Source organism: Kryptolebias marmoratus, linkage group LG5 (assembly GCF_001649575.2).
Source record: "Kryptolebias marmoratus isolate JLee-2015 linkage group LG5, ASM164957v2, whole genome shotgun sequence".
In the NCBI taxonomy this organism is placed as follows: Eukaryota; Metazoa; Chordata; class Actinopteri; order Cyprinodontiformes; family Rivulidae; genus Kryptolebias; species Kryptolebias marmoratus.
The window spans coordinates 3212580-3233080 of record NC_051434.1 but is presented as its reverse complement, the minus strand read 5'-3'; the positions used below and the strand labels follow the sequence as shown (position 1 = coordinate 3233080).

The 20501-nt window shown below is 38.4% G+C and overlaps 1 protein-coding gene across 2 annotated transcripts in view; it reads left to right on the top strand.

Annotated features, from left to right (window-relative positions):
- Positions 1 to 18839, top strand: part of grin2da (glutamate receptor, ionotropic, N-methyl D-aspartate 2D, a) — a 165964-nt gene extending 147125 nt beyond the window's left edge. For both annotated transcript variants that reach the window (XM_017427682.3, XM_037975848.1), the window contains 3 exons: positions 5456 to 5517; positions 6360 to 6530; positions 10662 to 18839. In XM_017427682.3, the coding sequence (XP_017283171.1) occupies positions 5456 to 5517; positions 6360 to 6530; positions 10662 to 13826 (3398 nt within the window). In that variant the 3' untranslated portion in view covers positions 13827 to 18839. The remainder of the gene's footprint in view (positions 1 to 5455; positions 5518 to 6359; positions 6531 to 10661) is intronic.
- The last annotated feature ends 1662 nt before the right edge of the window (positions 18840 to 20501 follow it).

The window sequence follows — 20501 nt, the reverse complement described above, 5'->3', positions numbered from 1 at the left end:
CACGCCCATCTTCACCTGTTCCTAGTTGTAATCACTCACCTGTGCCCACTTCCCCTAATGACCCTCTGCTTTAAAACCTGGTCATTTTCTCCACTTCCTCTCTGGTCCATTGTCTGCTGTGCATGCCGTCTGGTTCTCTTTCTATATCTTGCCTTGTTTTGTCTTGTCTTTTTCTTACTCCTTGGGTTTTTGTTTTGCTTTTGTTCTTTCATTTAAAAATACATTTTTATTTTGTCCTTAAAACAAGGATGAGTCTGTGTATTGGGTTCACCACTCTCTCCACCCCACCTAGCGTACATATAAGTTTAGAGTTAAATTAGTATGCCACAAAATTTTAAAACTGAACTGTTTATAGAAAAAAAAATCACTTTTTTTGTTAACCTATACTTTTCTTTTTATCTTGCTGATTTGGCGTAATTATAATTAACTATAACTAAATCTCATTTCTGCATTTAATTTTACAACTACTGGCCTCTTTTGAATAAAACGAAGAAAGATGGCGGACAACCCTAAGTGAACTTGACGTGTTTCAGTAATTTTACTTGCAAAAATCAAACTGTTACTGGGCAACTGGAATATTAAAATAATATTTGTTTTTATGTTTTATAATGACAGATAAGCTGTTTGACTTTTGCAACTGTCAGCCCTCAGTAATGGCAAACATACCATTATGTCTTTGTGGGTAAACAGGCCTTAATTGAACCAACATTTCTCCATCAGAAATTATTTTGACAGTAATGCACACAAGTAGCGAATGGCATGAGGCTGACTGATAAAATAGGCATAGATGAAGACTATAATAAAGTCTCTGCCTAATACATATGTAAATGATGAACTTAGGCAGACATGAATAGAAAAAAACAGAAAAAAAAGTCAAACATAGGTTTCAGTTTTTGGTCCTTTTTGGAAAAATAAAAATTCTTGTATTTCTAAATGTTGTTTTTCAGCATCGTACAGGCATCAAGCATTGATTAAAATGTAAGTAAAAGATGAGAAAGAGGAAAACAAGTTTTTTGGATGTATAAACATTTTAAAACTTTTGAGTGAAATTTATATAATCAGCCCACATGTGATTTGTTGCTCAATTTTCTTGCTTTTGTGTTTTATAAAGAAGGATTAGAATCAAGTAAAATGTATCAGGCCTCATGCAGCCATAAACAAAAGAAGATGATTCAGATGGCACAGAATGCCAGAAAAGCTGAACAAAAACCATGGCAATTAATCTGTACAGACAGACACTGAATTAATTTCTCTAAAGAAATGTCCATGTACCATGTAGTATTTAAAAGACCTGCTGTAAATTCAGTGTCATGTTTTTGGTTTGTAGGGTTTTGGCTGATTGTGCTCTCCTGTCATTGTTCATCAGGAGCCTCAGCACTACAGCTATTTTAAAATCAACCCCAATCATATATTAATTTATCAAGCTGTGTAGAGGCCCCATGGCCCTAAACAAGTTTTATAACGGCTCCTAGTAATGCATCTTTTAGAGGGATGTTGTATCCTTTTTATGTTTCCACATGGTCAGTCATCAAATTGGCTCCCCTGTGGAGCAATTTAGCTCCTTTACAATTAGTGAGCCTGAGATGGTGGCAAAAGTCTCGGCACCATCAGTGACAGCAGCTCCATGACAGCTGCAGGCATGTGGATAATAAAACTGAAATACGTGCCCTTCCCTTAAAATTAGATTGTTACAAAAACAAACAGTTTTAAAAGACATTTTGTAATTTGTCATTGATGAAAATGCAGTATTCTATCTTTTTTTTTTTTTTTTTTAAAGATTTTGTCTTAGAGTGAAGCCTAACAGGTTTCCTGAGATATATAATTAACATGCCTTGGTCTAAAAAAAATTAAAAAGGACTATAGTTCCAAGCCCTCTGACATGGCTGATCTTTGGAGCTACTTATAGCTGATTTTAGAAGTTGTAGTGAGACTTTTAACTCAGTTGGTTGTGGAAAGGCGAAGCTCTCAATTTACTGCTCTGTCTATGTTTCAACCCTCACCTGTGGTCAGGAGGTTTGGATCCATGGATAATGGGCAGAGGATGGATGGATGGATGGATGGATGGATGGATGGATGGATGGATGGACTATTATTAATTGGATTGAACTGGATCTGTATCTTGTCTGTGTAAAGTTCCTTGGTGTGACTTGTTGTGAACTTGCCGTGTATAAATGAACTGAACTGAAAATGTATTTGAAGTTGAACTTACTTTATGATGGTTTTTATGTTTGTATACACAGAAAATTACCCTAACCTTCGAAAAAAGCACACGTAGCAAACCAAGTGCAACTATAACAGTTTAATTTTCAAATACATTTCCCTCATAAATGGCAATGAATAGTTAGAATGGATATGTCTTTGTGGCACAGCTGCATTGTGGGTTGTTTTGTAATGTTGAAATGATTCAGATTATTAAAACACTGGACTGCAGATACAAACACTGAGTCACATAGAGTCAGCTGGACCAGTTAATACAACATTAACACTTGTCCTAATGTCATATTGGTTCCTTAAATATCATAACCCATGTCTATTCATTTCTATGTGTTTCAAATTTTAACTGTTGCTTTACGGGTTAATCTGAAACTACGTGTTTATTATGTTGGCTTTCGTTAATGGTGCATTCATGGACAAATAAATAACTGGTTGCATCCTCCAGCTTAAAAAAAGCAAAAAAGAGGGGGTCAAAAATAAGGCGGATGTTCTTGTTATTGGCAGTGCAATATTAACTTGTTTCTTTCCAAAGTCAATTAAAACTTTTTTTTTCTGGTTTCTTTTAGCTACCAACTGTTTTAGAGTTTATTACCACATACATTATCTGATCACTTATTTGGTAAACTATAAAAAAAGCTTGTGGGTACCTGAAGCACAGCAGTACTTTAGATTAAAAAATGATCCTTTTAAAATGAGGCAGCTCTGTGTCAAGTCCCAATCGGCTCTAAGAGATTCCTCAGAAACAAACTGCCTTTAAAGTGATGCTGCAAGAGACGCGAATGCAGGCATGTATACATTTATAACTGCTGACATTGTATTTCAGCTCCGACTCCCACAGGAGCATCCATTCAAAGTTCACCTCCACCACACTGTTCCTTTGTGTCACTCACACAGATTCATGCTGACTGAGCAGAGCCAGTTAAAAAAACAAAAGAAAAACACTTGCACATAAAAGAATGATAAAGCGAAAATGTGAATATGAGCAGCTTTTCGTACAGGAGGTAAAAAAAAAAACTGTTGCAGTACAGTACAGCCTGGGGAAATTGATTTCTTTGTTGTTTTTGTTCTTTTTAAATGGCTTTGAGACGCAGATGTTGATCTTCATTTTATTGACTGAGAATAGTCTGTTTTTTTTCTTGTTTAGTTTTGTTTGTTGTGTTCTTTTTTGTCTGAGCATCAATTTTATTTTATTTTTTAGTAAAAAAACAAAAAAACTAAAAACTTTTAACTGTTTCTTGTATAATTAGTACAGACACAAATCAAAGCAGCTCATCTCTTAGACAAGTATCTTTGTGTTAAAGACCCACTCGCTTCCCAAAAACGACGGTGCTGCATTAAATCTACTTAGGTTTCCACCTCTTGTTTCCTTTGCTGCAATCTGAAGCATAACAATTTTCAATTTTGATACTAAAAGGTGGTATCTCACTGGGCTGGGACTGTTGGAGACAAGTTGGTGACTCAAAGGTTTTTGGGGAAATTGTGAGAAAATAGACCGATTTTCCATTACAATCTTACTGAACTCTGACTCTTTGCAACCAAATAAGCAGCGATTCATTCAGCTGCAATTTGAGTGGCCAATTTTTGAAAAAACAGGGCTTGCATTTTCAGATGCAGGGCTTGCAAAACTGCATCCTTGGAGGCACACAGTTTTTTTGTTCACCCTTGCCTATTTTGTCGATTCTTTTGAGTTTTGGATTATTTCACTGGTCCATTTTTCTTCAGACTGGGTGAGGGAGGATGCTCCATAAGATTCAGCTTGTATGTACATTCTTTATGAAAAAGATTTCCTATAAATTGGGGTTTTATGTACCAGTGAATTCTACAATTAGCATATTTACAGTAAAAAAAGAGCATGTCAGAAAACCAGAAAGAGAAAGAAAAAGAGAAGGCTGATCCCTCATTGAAAATCAAAGAATATGACTCGTGTGAGTAAGCTGCCGTTGAATGAATACATATTAGTGTCTATTGTTCAGAGCAGAGTGAATGGAAGAAGGGTCTATATATTGAGTTTAGCCCATTCTAATTTAGCTGACATTTGAATTCCTACATGACGTTTGCAGATGTCAAATTTGGCACACACATTTGTATTGGAGTCTGATTTGTGTTTTGTTTGAGCAGATTTGACATTTGAGTCAACACTGCCGAGTTGTGGCAGTTTACTCCATGTGACACAGCTTCATGAAGGGGTTTCCAGACAGCGTTAATTAACCCAGAGGTCGGTTTATTATTGGGAATGGGATCTTCTTTTTAACTGGGGCATCTTCAGACAGTGTACAGTGACAGATTTTGAGTATGTTTTAAGACAGTATGCTTGATTTAAACTCCCACTCCCACCCGGTCATGCACATCTGTCTAAATAAGCCCCTCAGCACATGGAAAGAAAAAGCCATGATTCCCTTCCAGCAGCCTCATTCTTTTTGATTACTGCATTAATGGCCAACACTGAGAGCCCCATTACGCTGGGGTTCAGAGTGTGTATCACATTTGTGTCTTTCAGATAGTTTGAGCAGAAAATGTAACATTTGTGTGTTCCCCTCCTTTCATCTCCCATGTGCTGTCGCATCATTCTGCCCTCAGCGCGCCCCGTCTCAGATACCAACCCATTTCAAAATCTGCTTCAAAGGGCTTCTCTCTCTTCTACTCACTCCCTCTAATTCCCAATTTCTCTTTTCAGTCTTAAAACTTTTTTTTTTTTTGCAAACGTCCATTAAAGTTTTATATTTTGCTACCTTTCTGTATGTTGCTATTGTTCTATGGCTGCTCTGTAACATTCTGTCAATCTTTCTAAATATTTTATTGTGGTTTTCTTGTTTCCATCAAATTTATTTTTCTTAAAAAAATCCTATTTCTCTCCACTACTCTCAATTTCATCATGTCTTTTTGTTTCCTTTGTTATAAAGACTCTACCCTCCTTCTTATTTTCTCTCTCTTTAGCCTTTTTTCCCCTGACTTCTTTCTTCTTCCTCAGGCCATTAAGCACCTTGATCTTATGACAAAGAGGTGTTAATCCCCTCCTTTGCATTTTTCCCTCATTTTGTCATTTACTGCTTTACAGTTTGAACTCCTCTCCCCGTTTTTTTTTTTTTTTCTTCAGCTTCTCCATTCTTTTTTTAAAATTTCAATCTTTCCTTTAAACATTTTGTCATCTTCCTGGCAAAACACTTCACAAAAAACTTGTTTTTCCTCAGCTTCTTAACCTTTTTATCTTCCTTCCTTCCCCCCTTTTTTTTTTGTCTTTAAGATGAGATTGATATGTTGGAGCGCCTCTGGTTGTCTGGAATCTGCCACAATGATAAAATTGAGGTAAGAGTCTTTTTCCCCCTGAGTGTATGTTCATCATTTGCACAAAAAATTAAACTGCACATTAAAACTGATTGGATATACAGTAAGATGTAAAATAGATATTTTTTGTCCAACTTACTTGGTTGTGCTGATTGCAATGCAATCCCAAATCAGGCACAACCTCAGTAATTTGCTTAGCCTTAGTTGTGTTGGTGATTGTAATTAATTTAACAGCTTCTTTTTTAAAACAGAAAAAAGTTGAATGATCTGGGTTGGTCAGTCATGGTGAAGAAAAAGCTGAGCCGAAAGACAACATTTTTGATTTACTAGTCCATCTACAGTGTGTTCCCACCATCACCTATAATTATGCAGTATGGATCATCCTCCATAGCACACTCAGGCTCAGACTCGGAGCTAGGATCAGGAGCCAAGTCACCTGGGGAAGCTCAAGGTGGAGCCGCTGCTTCTCTGCATTGAAAAGTGTCAGCTTCAGTGGTTCAGACATCTGATTAGGATGCCTCCTTCTCAAGGTTTTCTAAACACTTCCCACTAAGAGGTGACCCAAGGGCAAACCCAAAACTTGTTGGCAGTATTATATATATCCTCTCTGGCCTGGGGACAACTTGATATTCCCCAGAACGAGCTGGAGGATCTGGGGTGTTTTGCTGGAGGAGAAAGGTTTGGGTTTCCTTCCTGGACCTGTTGCCTCTGTGACCCAACCACGGATATAAAAGATATATTATTACATTTTCTATTTCAGAGACAAATTGTGCCTCATTAGAAATAAGGTTCATGTTCCTTGCAGTTTCCATTCTCTCATTACCTCTAAAAAGCCTTTTCTGACAGTTTTTTTTTCCTCACAGGTGATGAGTAGTAAGCTGGACATTGATAACATGGCAGGAGTATTCTACATGCTGCTGGTGGCTATGGGCCTCAGTCTCCTGGTTTTTGCCTGGGAGCACCTGGTGTACTGGAAACTAAGACACTGCGTGAAGAGGTCTGGTGGGATGGACTTTCTCCTGGCTCTCAGCAGGGTAAGAAATGAAGACATTTGATGAGCAATACAAATAAAAGCTCCATAATAATAATTTTATTCAAAGAGTAAAAAGCTACGGTAATCACTACCATTTTTTCATAGAGAAAAAATCTTTATTCTTTTTTTTATACAACATTGTGCTCCAACAATTGATTTTTGATATTTAGCTAATTAGATTTTTTTTTATATGAATGTTCAGAACTGTATCAGTCCTTAAAAAAAATCTGAAACACTAAATATCTATTAGTTTTAAAGAAATACCTAAAATGTATCTCAACTGTGTGATTTTATCAATTCAGTACAGACCAAAACCTCTAAGGAATGTTTCCAACACCTTGATGAATCTGTTCCACAAAGAATTAGAGCAGTTATGAAGGCAAAACGTAATCCAACATGGTACTAGCAAGGTGCACATATTGAAGTGTTAAGTGAGTACGTTTTGATTAAAAATTGTAAAGAAAGTATAGACTACCTCAAGGCTAATTGCTCTGCCAAGAAGTGATAAAGACCATGAATGAAAACTAAAAAGCCAGGAGAGTCTTTACATTTTAATTTAGGTAACACTCAACCAAGTGAACTCACCGAGTTCCACACCCTTGACCTGAAACAATAGGGGAGCTAATCAGTGAAACATGCTTAAAATTCATTGTAGAGTACTTGAAGATCACTGCCAAAGTTATTTTTTGCAAGATCAAATGCTTTCATAGACCTAAAAAGTCTAGTTATTTTTTGTTTGCTTGCTGTTGTTTTTTTTCCCTTATCTGTTTTTTTAAATGATTGAAATTGTCAAGCCTCACAGATTGCCTTTGAGATGTTCTTTCAGCAAGAACTCAGGTTTATATATAAAGACAGATAAATAAATGGTTTTCAGACACAATCAAGATATGGATTACACAAAGGCACATTAGGTGCCACTCTTGATGGGATACTTCTCTTTGGCACTCAGCAGGGAGAAGCAGATAAAGTCAAAATGAGGAACATCATTTATGCTTGGCATTATTCCATGGGGAGCTCAACAGGTCCAGTGCGGTGTGATCACCTGGCTGTTGTGCAGCTCGTTCGATTTAGTGCCAACAGAAATTCTGTAAGCATGGCTTGGGTGACAGAAATGTTTAGTTTAGTGCTTGTGATGGTAAGAACAGTTGGAGAGGAAACAAAATGAAAGTAACAAGGAAGGAAATAATATGAAATAACTGAAAGAATGTATTTAAAAAAGTGATAAAAAGAAGCTAGATGAAGCTGAGGAGAGGGAATGAGGAGAAATAGGATGGTATGAGGGTGAACTCTGAGATAAGAGGAAAGTATAGAGACAGCCAATGAGACATCAGGAGATTTTGAGAGGCACAGATAGTGGAGTATAACAGGTTTTAGGGTGGGCAGAAGGAGGAAATGGGGTAAATAAACCATAGTAACAAAAAGGAGTGAAGACAGAGGTGGTGTGTAGTGAAGATGTGTTTGCTGAAATAAGAAATAAAATTCAACACACATAAATAGAAATTATTATCCATTAAGAAATTGTGAGGTATTTGGTTTGAAAATGAAACTCATTGTCAATGTGTGAGGTCATCATAGATTAGATTATTTTGTCCTGCAGGATATTGCAGAGAAAATGGTAAACTTATGTAAAACAGAAGAGGTGCAGTTGCAACAGAAAAGGAAGAGAGAAGTACATGTCAACTCTCAGGCATTAAAGTTCCAATATATGACTAAAACTCAAAACTTTATTTTTATAATAAAAAGTGAATATCTTTGCTTCATAAAAGTCAGTAAATCATACCATGTAGTAGAGCCTAATGTAACTTTGAAAGAGAGAAAAGGGATTTTTGTAATGATTAATAATATGAACATAGATTTCATGACAGATTAAAAAAATCCAAACAAAGCAAACGAGGAAACTAGTAATTAGAAAACTTTGTATGTGTGTCTTGTGTTGGTATATAAGTCAAATCAATTGTTATTAAACTAATAGACCTGTGATCTGTAGTTACTGTAGGTAAGTTCTTGTGAATCTTAAACTGGATCTTCAGTTGCCAAAATCAGTTTTTGCAGTTGAAGAAATCACCTGCAATGGAATTCATGGGTGATGGCAAATATTAACATGCTTCAAATGTATGTGTTTGTGTGTAAATGTATTTAAGTATGCTACAATCAACGAAATGTTGGGCTGCCATTTTGTTGATGCAACTTAATTTGTCCCCCTCCTCCGACCGATGCTACACACATAAAAATATGTTTTAAGTCTTGCTGGAAATTGTTTTAGCATTTGGGTGAGTTGCAGATCTCTCAAACTTGTATTTGTTAGAAGCCTTAAGTTCTATTTACTGAACAGACTTATCCATAAGAAATAGCTGGTTGATAATTACTTGATTATATGCTCATATCTGATTTCCATGCAAATATTTCCCACTGGGATCTTTGTAGATATTTTACAATTTTAACCCATTTCACGGATGTTGAGTACACCAGCTAACTTAACTATTATCTAAAGAATTTCTCATTTTGATGATTGAAAAAATCTATTCAACTCATATCTAACCCCCTTCTCTACAAAAAAGTATTAGTTTAGAAGGGAAAAAAAGCAAAGACATTGGCACATTGTTGTGGCTTTGGAGTCTGTGCAGCTGGCCAGTATGACTTTAATTAACCCGTCAGTGACTTACCCAAGTTTCAATTTCACACTATGGTGCATCCCATGCTCTAGGTCCTGGTGTAGCACTTCTTTCAGTGGAACTGCTGATTCATGGGTCCAGGAGGTCCCTTATTCTAGTCTTCAGATCAGATCTACATATCCCATTAAGGTGGGACGACGGAGCAGTGGTTAGAGCTGTCACCTCCCAGCAAGAAGGTTGCAGGACCTCTTCCTCACCCAAGGCCTGTCTGGTTGGAGTTTGCATGTTCTCCCTGTACTCACCTGGGTTTACTCTGGGTACTCCAGTTTCCTTCCACTGACCAAAAACATGCATGTTAGGTTAATTGGTAACTCTAAAATTGTCCCTAGGTGTGAGTAAGAGTGTGAATGGTTGTTTGTCTCGTTTGTCTCTATGTGTACCTGTGATGGACTTGATGTCCCCCACCTGTCACACAGTGATAGCTGGAGCTCTCCATGACCCGGAAAGAAGAAGTGGGTTAAAGGAAATGGATGGATGGATGTCCCATTAGAGAACAGAGATTTACAGGAGGCCCCATATGCTTTATCATTATGTTACAGAGATTATATAAAACATGCTTATATATGAGGAAGAACAGATTTTGTGATGTACATGACCACTCTTGATGCTGCTAATTAGATCTCATTTCTCCTCTGTAAGGTGTAAATATAAAAATATAGGACGGTGTCAAAGTAAAGAGAGAACTATTACAAAGCTTTCAATTGATTTATTTTACTTTAGATTTGAAACAGAAAAGATTTGTTGTGAGAAGCATGTAGTTTATTTCTGTCTTGTGTCTTCATTAAATGTTTTCTTTGTACTTTTATTGAGTCATTTAAGGATCCAGCATCATTTGAATCAGGCAGGTAAAAAAACAAAACAAGAACTTTGATAAAACTCATGAAAGGAGCAAAAAGTGATGCTGACCAAAGTGAGGTATGTCTAAGAATCTTAAAAAGCAAAAAAATCCATACAAAAACAAAGGTAAAGAACAAGCTGAGAAATAAGACTGTAAGAAGAGGGTGGGAGAAGCAAAACAAGTAAACAAACAAGGCTATATCTGCAGAAAGTAAAATTAACAAGAGATAAAAAGGGAAGACTACATATACACTTGAACATTGTCCTAGCTTTGGAATCTGTGCTTTAACTTGTGGCTAAATAGGATGTGCTCTAATATTATAAGAAAAAAATAAAATAATTCATTGAGGAAATAAGTTTTTCTAAACAGCAGTTTGTTTGTCTTTTATCATAATTGTCAAAGTCTTATTTCAAAATCCTTATAGAGTATATCAATAAATAAGGACATGGAAAAGCCCTAAAGACATCAGAATTAATACCTTATTTGTATTTTCTTTTCAAAGTTGAGGGTATCAGGATCTTTGTGTTTGTCAGTCTTTATTATCTACATACTGTTTATTTTCATCATATCATATGTAGCTGCCTGCTGATCTAATTCTAGTCTCTGTTATTTCTTTACTCAGGGAATGTACAGTTGCTGTCAGTTTGAGGATGAGACGACACCAGGAGGGAGCAAAAGCTCTTTGCCCCAGTACCACACTGTGACTACCATGCCCTCTGTTCCCCAACAACACCTTGTTACAGCCACAGTGAACAACACAACCGCCATCGCCATGGTGCAGCAGCAACAGCCGAAGCATCACCAACAGCAACAAGGGCAGACCTATACCACTATGCTACCTGGATCGCCACCAGCTACAGGACATTCAGCAATGGCTCTGGGTCCCTCAAATAGCCCTTTATTGGAAGGCCCCATGCCTTGTTCCACCTTTTTGCCTCGTCATGACCGCAGACTAGCTGTGGTCGATCGCTGGAACAGGCCAAAGCCAGAAAAGGTCATGAGTGGAGGTAGCAGTGGAGGAATAGGTGTTGGTGGGATTGCAGGAGGGATCAATGATCTACAGGCCCAGCAGCAGTTTCAACCGAGCCTTGGAACGCACTGGAGTCTACAAGGAGGAGTTGTAAGTGGAGCAGGAGGTAGTGGTGACACAGGGCTAGATGAATATAAGCGCTATTATGGTCCTATAGATCCAGAGGGGCTGGGGGCTAACTTGGACCAACAGGGAGGAGGCCCTCAGCAGACTCCCAAAGCCAATTCTCGAGGCTTTAAAGCTCCAGGGATACCAAGGCTGCCTCCTAAAGGCCCTCATCAAGGACAAGGGCACTTAATCTCCAAACCTCCTCCACCAATGCCATCATCTCCCCGAAGGCCTCCGTTCTGGCGACGAGGAAGCCTTGCTCAGGCAAGGAGAAAAAGCTCAGGAGGTCCTCTGTATGAAAATATACTCCCTCTAGGAAGGCGAGGAGGTGGGAGATATGGAGCAAGTGATGGCGGTGGAAGGAGAGGACGTCGTCCACCTCCACCCCCTCCTCTTCCAGTCCCCCTTTCTTCCCCAACACATACCCCTACCACTCCCTCTTCCCCATGCCGTTTCTACTCACCCTGCTCCAGTGCCTCGTCTTCTTCCTCTTCCTCCTCGTCATCCTCATCATCTTCTTCATCCTCTGGGTCACTTTCTCGATCAAATTCCCCCTCATCTTGCACCAGTGACAGCTCTTATAACTCTTCACTGAGTTTCCGTTATCGTGCAGGTGATCGGGATTTTATGGTAGATGACGAATACGACTCAGACCTTCTCACAGAAGAATCCAGCCTCCTCTTAGGGTCAAGGAGGAAGATTCGCTCACGACGCATGTCATCACGCTCACTGCCATGCAGCCCTCCACCACCTCCAATACCACCACGAAAACCACACCCACAGAGAAATTATGGTAGAGAGAGGACCGGCAGTCAACTGGCTCAATTGCAGGAGTGGTGGGCATCATGGGGTGACAGAGAGCGTGGGAGAGGAGGAACGACAAACAAAGGAAATGCAGCTTTGGGTAGAGAGGAAAAGAGACATCACAAAGAGAGGGAGCGTGAGAGAAAAAGGAGGAAGAAAGGTCGAAAAAAGAAGAAAAGAGAAGAGAGGGAGAGAGAAAGAGAGCGGAAGCGGCGTAAAGCAAAGAAGAAGAGGAAAAAAGATGATAAAATAAGAAAGAGAGAGCGAAAGAGATCCGAGTTGGAAAGTGGAGATCCTGAGAAAAGAGAGGAAGGCAAATCAGAAATGCCAGAATTTCCACCTTACCCACCCTCGAGGCGAGAGTCATTTCGAAAAAAGAGTGAGAGCTCTATTCGAAGCTATGGATGGAACATACCAGGTGAAGATGAAAGAAAAGAAAGGGAGGCAAATAAAAGGGATGATGGTGAAGAGAGCAGAGGAAAGGATAGACACCACGGGCGAAGGAACAGCAAGCACCATCATAGCTCTAGTAGTAAACCTTCTACATCTGTCAAGTTCTGGGGTGGGGGCAATCCTTCTGACAACATTCCATCTGCCTTTCTGCCCTTGTTACCTGTTTCTTCTAAAAGAAGAAAAAGTAAAAGCTCAGACAGAGATGCTGTATGCATGGAAGGAGAGAGGAGGCCATTGTTGGGACGCAATGAACGTGGTGAGATGCACTCCAAGGAAGGGCTGTCCTTCCATGAATGGGAGTCTGACGTAGAGGCTGGAGAGGAAGATTCTGAGCTAGAAAGGAGGAAAGCAGAGCATGGGAAAAGGCATGGAGGAGGTAGGACTATGTCAGATGAGGAGCGAGAACGTGATAAGGTAGTTGGGATATATTCCGATGATGATGGTTCTTCAGGAGAATTTGGGAAGTTTGAGAGGTACTGGGAGGATCATGAAGGTAGGGCAGTGGGTGGGATTGTAGGAGGAGGATGGTTTTTCAGTACGTATCCCTCCAGGGATAAAGCAGGCACCATCAACAGCAGAGACGATCTTTTTCTAGAACGAGGAGAGAGATGGGGAACAGGAGAGAGTGAGTGGGGTTCTACTGCAATCGGAGGTGGTGGTGGAGAAGGAGAAAGAGGATGGGGATCAGGTTCGCACTGGCCCCCACCTCCTCTCACACCCCCTCCTCCTCGACGATACTGGTCAGTGGACAAGCTTCACATACAAGATGAAAAGAAGAGTAAACGCAAATCAAAGGACAAGGTAAGGGGACACGCAGCTTGTTCCTCCTGTCAATCCCCCCGACACCATCCGCACTCTGCTAAATGGGCCCGTGTAACTTCGCGAAGCCAGGAAGAGCTGTATCCCCACTGCCAGAATTTTGGTGGTCCCCTAAAGCCAAAACATGATTCCTCATCATCATCCAAACCAGACCGATCACACAATCCATCTAAATCTGGAAGCCAGTCAAACCTCAGCATTCAGCAACGGACACAGAGAACAGACAGAGATCGAGATAGAGGAAGACAACCATCCCCACCTTCTTCTCTTATTCCAAACTTGCCACCTCCACTTCCTGCCCTTCCAGCTCCTCCATCCTCATCTCACTCTATTCATGCACCTCCCCCTACCTCTTCCTCTTCTGTATCTTCTCCCTCGGTGGTCTCATCCACGCCGGGAGCACCCCAGGCCTCTTCAATGGCTTCTGCAAGTGCCAAATTGCAGTACCAGAGACTGCGCTCTGTACCCCAGCCCCAGAGGTTTCCTCAGTCTCCTCATTTACCCCTCAAAGCCAAGAGCCTATGCTCACGAAGGGGGTCAGCCCATTTCTCTAGTGTGGAGAGTGAAGTCTGAAGTTAAGCAAGATTTTAAAGTTTATAAGAAAGCACTGCAAGGCTGACATTAGGGGAGGACCTGCAAATGTGGCTGCACAGCAACAAACAGGGCTACACAGCCAAGTCAGTACAGCTCTGAGCCCTTTTTCCCTAAAGTTCTGCACAAACAAACCTGAAAGCCAAACAAACCCAGGGGATTATGTCAAGGGAACATAGGACCATTCTTGTTTTTACTGTTGTTTTATTATAATTCTACAACTGTGTGAAAGACAAGAACTACCGCAATGACTTTCTGAAATGTGCTAAACAAGAATAAATCAGACATCAAAAGTGGTACAAGTAAAGGAGGCCTAATTCCTGGTAAAAGTAAAGATTTTGTGAGGTTAAACAGAAAGTTAGTGTATTCAGAGAAATCTTAATGCTTATTGAGGGCTCAGGAACTTTATAGTACTGTATGCCCACTGCTCTTGGAAGCCTTTAACACAGAACACTGTTTTTTGTTTGCTTTATTGTTAATTCCTCTTTTTTTTCCTTTAAAAAGTCTAATTTTCCTTTTCCTTGACAAACTGTTTACACCCCTGCAGAACTGTGACACCCACCTGAGACATCTTTGTTACATAATTAATGCCTTCTTGGTTAGAGAGACAAGAGGGCGATAACCTTTTCTTTTTTTCCCTTTTCTTGTATACATTGCATTTGTTTTGCTTCTGTTTATTTTCCTGATCATTTCGTTATTTTGTATATTTTTTACTTTTTTGTTTCTTTTGGTTTGTGTTTGATTTTTTTCTTCTTTTTTTCCCATGCAATTATTTAATTATTTATTTATTTGCATCTCTCTTGTCATACCGTCCTGTTCTCCCCTCTTGGCTCCTCTCCTTGATGTGATTATTCTGTGTGTGTGCTTTTCTGTGTTTGTATTCTTGACAACAGGGTAAGTCAGCTGTGACTGATATTCTTCTGGCTTAATGAAAAGCTGAGTGCCAAACTTAAGTAGAGCTCAACATCAATCTATATAATGTTAGCAGCTGTGTTTCTTTTTTTCTTGCAGAGTATTACATCATCTCCAAAATGCACACGGACATGCTTATAAATGTGAACACACACACTAATGCTCATACAAGTTCATGCAAGAAACATGCACATTAACAAGTCAACTTATCTACTCTCCTTCTTTAGCAATACATTATACAACCTTTGTTCACGTTAAAGCTTTATACTTAAAGACCATTTCTTTTCTTCTGTGCCATATTTGTTGTTGCTATTGATGGTGTACTATATGTCAAGACATGTATTAAATCAAATACAATGTAATCACTGTGCCATACTCAAGCTTGGGTACACATAAAATGTTCTCTTAACTACCTAAACTGCAGAAATGGAGGCAGTTTTTTGTTCCCTGCCTGTATTCAACTGAATGTAAAGTCAGCCGCCGACATGTGTGCTGCAACATTTACTGTAAGACACTTGAAGATGGGATTTGTAGCATTTTAGAAGGTTAATTTGCATGTTAAGAAACAGAGACAGAGTTGACATTAGTTTTTGTTAACATACCCAAATGAACTAAAACACCCAAGCTTTTTAAGGGTAACTGCATTACATGGTAAAGAATTAGAACTACAATGGATTAAAACTGATTTACCCTTTGTGTTTTGTTTATTGTGACTCCTGCAAGAGGTACAGTTAGTGCCAAGGCCAGAAGTATATTCAAAATATTTCCAAAACCTGTCAACCTAGGTTTGCTTACCATATGTTCAGTCTGTCAAATGGTGTTTCACAGATTGTTAGACAAGGTGCAGTGGGAAAAAAATAGCCTTATGCTAATTGTTCCTGTCACATATGATGTGTCAAGTATGAATATGAAGGTATGCTACTGTGTGATCAAACAAGGATTTGATTGGTTCATAACTACATTTAGTGCCAGAGCCGTTTTGATGTCAATTGGACTGTGCTTCTGTTAAATGTAAGACGATCGATAAATGTTAAGTCTGATTAAGAGGGTATTCTTTGTGATAAATTCTTTAAATACTTTAAAAAGGCATTTCTTATTTTCTAAATGTGTAACCATGAGGTATAGCATTTTAATCACTGACCTGGCTGACACCAGCAGTTACTCTCAAATGTCAAGCACTTAGCAAGAGATATAAGTTTGAAATCAAATTTTATTTAAATCAGTTAAAATTAAATTTAATGTCAATTTATTTTTGTATCAGGAAACAGAGCCTGAGTGGAGTGCTGAAAAAGAGAATTATTTCAGTTGCTAAAAATTTCTGAGCCATTTTTCCCAAAAGTCTGGTCAGCTCATGTTGATCACATGGAACTGCATCTGAGCCATAATTTACTTTAACTGAATAAAACAAAAGAAATATTAAGTTTTTAAAAATAAATTTGTCATATAGAGTTAGTATTATTTTCATTGAGAAAAAAAAACTATATATTTCATATGTATGTATGTATATATATGTGGCAGTTGCTACCATAATAGAATAATCTAAATATTTGAGATTATTGATTCTCCTTGTATGTTTGAAATTACATATTTCACCATAATCACTTAAAGAGTTACAGTCCCCTAAGATAAACTTAAAAGCTTTTTGGCTTTGCACTTTACAATTAGGAATTATTAACTCAAATTTAATTGAAATGAGGAATTGTTTTGTGTGACATGTTTCTATGCATTCACATAGCAAACAACGTCATTTGCATTCCAACTAACAACAAAACACGTTTGAGTTACTGTACTTCAAGGCTGTTGCTGAACAGTCAGCAATTTAAATATGTATTTGTACACAAGCTCAGTTGCACAACAGCTAGTAGTGGTGTGAACACAAAGCTTGGATGTTTCCTTAGAAAATTAGGCCACTACTCTTTCCCTTTGCCTCTTTTTTCCTCATGTCTATCCATTGTGCTGGTATGTGTCTGCAAATGTAAAGCTGGTCTATTAAAAAAAAGAATATCTGTGGATATATTTATTTCATCTAAAAAAGAGCATATCTCTCTATATGTATATATGATAGTATATTTCAAAACTATAATATCTGTTATCTAAGTTTGTCTACTAAATTTATGGTATTATCTCAATGAAAATGTCTTTTTCTGTCTGTGTCTTTCCTTGTCTCAATCCTACTGCCCAGCTCCCTAAATCCAAGTGAAAACAGAGACCAGTATGTAACTGTGTTTTTGCTCACTTAAGAACAACCATCCGCCTCCATTAGCTATCTACTGGAGCTAATGCTAAGAATTCAACAAAGTGACAACATAGTGGGGAGCGCGAGTGTCTTATGACCGTGTCACTGTAGCAGTGGTGGTATGTGTTTGTCTACCCAGAGGGGCCTTTATTCTTGATTTGGGCTACAGATTAATAACTAATAAGTATTTTATGGATACAGCAGCTTTTAACACAACTCTCTCATATGTAGGGGGGCATATTCTGGACCCTGTTTTGGGTTTCTTGGATCTGTGAGTTTATACCATAGTGGACAGTGAAGTGACCTCTTGGAAACACAATGTAGCGAGCAGCACAGGCTTTTTTGCATCTTTTAGTAGCTGTATTACAATAAAAAAGAAAAGAAAAAAAAACATGCACAGCCACCCCTGCCAACCAACCTGTACGATATGTTTAAAGACTTTTTATGTATCTGCCAAGCTGCTGTGCTGTAAAACAATAAAAGGAAAAACAGAACCATACTCTACAAACAAATGGTTTCTTTCTTAATTTTATAAAACTGGTGAAGACATGACACATGTCAGGGGAAGAGCTAAATTTGCTGTTTGTGTAGTTCCTGCCAAGGCCTAAAATGGCTTCTCCAGGGCTTTCTGTAATGGATTATTTTTGTTTGGATTAAACTTAATGCAAGAATGAACTTTCATCCCTCACTTTTGTGTCAATTATGCCATTTTCAGTTTTCCCGCTTTTATGTGTGCTGCCTTTGAGGTTTTTCTGAAATGCCTTCTTTTCATGATGCACTTAGAAATGTTCATATGGTCCCAATTGTTCATGGGATAACTTCATTTTTTTTATCCCCACTTTCATGATCCTAGATAAGATACACTTGCATACCACATGAGTGAAACAGACCTGAAATCTGAAGCATTATTAAGGGCCAACAATCATTGCTGTTTTCTTACACCTTTGGTTTAAGAAGGAAGTATTTTTTTGATTCCACATGACTGGAAACTTACTATCGCTGAAGGCACACTGCAGTTGCCATCAGAAGTAATATCCAAGGTGCTTGTTGTTTTTGAGAATAAATCTACTCATACATTTTGCTCAGTTTGTAAGTCACGTGATATATACAATCACATTGTGTTGAGTGATTCTTCCTTTCTTTTTCATCAGTAGCTTGAAAGTTTTAAAACACAATTTAAATGGGAAAAGAAACTAAACAGGTCCACAATATAGAAGCAGTGTGTCTTCTATGAGCTGTTGTCAGCTGCAAGCGGCCTCCATGGAATCAGATGTTGGATGTGGTTATGTCTGCATGGAAAAAGAGGCAACAAAATGGAATATTCACACACTTATTATGCTTTAAAATAATCACTATGTTAATATTGTCAAATATTTCTAAATTTGTTATAAAAAATATTAGAAGTGCTTATTAGTATTTAGCCCTGGAAAGCCCAGTTTTAGCCTGTAACGGAAGCACATCTACAGGTTTTGCTCATTTGCCTCTGAACAACGTCTCAAAGCCTTGTATTACTACTGCTGTATTGATTGACTATGGGACAAAGAGTGGCTGTTCTGTACTTTATTGTCAGCACCACATACAGTACATACAGACCAACAACCACAAATAAACATATTCCCATGAGGCTCACACAACTCATTCACAGGTGTGGTCAGATGCTGCTTTAGCTACATAAGCCAAACACCGGGGAAAATGACAATATTGTGCTGTACTGCAAGCAGGGCGAAAAAATAAAAAGATAAATTTAATAAAGAGTTAAAAAGTGTCTGTTATTTATTTATTTAATCCTGCTGGTTGTGATGAAGTGTAAAGATCATGGTTACTTCTCCTGTTATATTTGAGGACTTTGGCTAATGCTCAAAAACTGAAAAAAAAAAAAAAACTGATTAGAAAACTGAATTTGAGCCAAGTGGAAAAAAGAAGAGTGCTTTTAAAGGGAAGGACCAAGTGCTAAATGATACTTTAGATTCTAACTGCATAAAAGTGACCTTGTACTGCATATGGCACACTCCCCAGCTAGATTATTTTGTTACTTTGTAGGCGCAGATCTTGTGCCTTTGTTGAATTCCACTGTGACTTTTGCCCATCTTCACCATATGGGGAACCTCAACACAGTCACTAATCTGCACCTGCAATGTACAGTATCATTGGATGCCCCCCACTCCCTTTAAAAGGCCTTATAAAAGCACATGTTGCAATTTCAATGACTGAAGTTACAGCAGCAAATTTTATTTTCAAGAAGGGCCTAGATTTGATCTTCCAAGGTGAGGAATCAGCCAGCCACTTGGAAGAGGATGTGTCAGAGTAAGAAGACAAAGATTGAAACTCAAATTACAGCTTCTCTGATGATTCTGAGGGACAGGAGCAGGCAACAAGGAAGACATTTATGTCAGAAAACAATGTCATCAATTGGTCCTTATCTCCATGTCAGGTTGCAGGCAGGATGGCAGTGGGAAATGTAATTGGGGTGACTCTAGGACCCACAAGGCTGGCTAGTTCCCTTGCACTTGAACTTTTGTCAATATTTCAGTACTTCATCCCTCCATCCATTGAAAAACTGACATCCATGACAAACATGGATGGTACTGAATAGTATGGCCAGGGAAGGAAAATCTGCATGCCTACATAGCGCTTCTAATTCTGTCTGGTGGATACAAGTCCCAGGGTGAGGCTACGGAGAGCATCTCAGATCAATTTTTATTTTTCACTTTCAATAAAACATCCCTTAATCATCAAGGTTGTATTATTTTGTTTGATGTTTTTTCTCTGTAAACATATAGCTTAAAGCCCAAAAACAGCACTCTCCCTGCTCTCAGAAACATTGATTTAGGATTAATCACCCACTTACTGATGTCATATAGGCTATTTGTACATTTTAAGTAGATCTTTAGAACAAAATTCTGCATAAACATTATGAGAAAAATCTTGGCCTGGGTCAAAAATAAAGGCATTAATAACGAACAGTGTGTAACGATAAACAATACTGGGTTCTTTTTTATTTTATTTTTTTGTCCCTGACTGGATTTTTGTTGTTATGCTTCATCTGAATTGTTTAAATTTATACATGACGGGACACAAGAAGGAAAATGACACTGAAGCTTTGACTGTTGGTTTCAGATGCATTTACAGAGATGAAGCCAGAGATAAAAAGAAAAAAAGAAAAGAAAAGAAAGAGCTCAATAAATGTATCTTATTTACAGTTTCCAGTTTCTGCACCAACTTTGTTGGTCAGTTTCTCAGGTACAGATTATCAGGAACAGAGAAAAGACAGCAGCACTAACTAAATAAGGCCTGAACAAATACAGTGAAAGAAAAGTAAGAATATAAAATGAACAAAATAAAATAGAGAGTTAGGTTCTGATGCAGTCTGCAGAGCGAAATAGAGTTGGTTGTCATTTCTGCTAACATTTGGCCACTCCTGAGTGTTGGCTCTATTAGGGGCACAAGAAATACAGATAAATCACAAACGAGCACACAGATTTTTTGTCTTCCAGTGTCTCCCGCTCTGT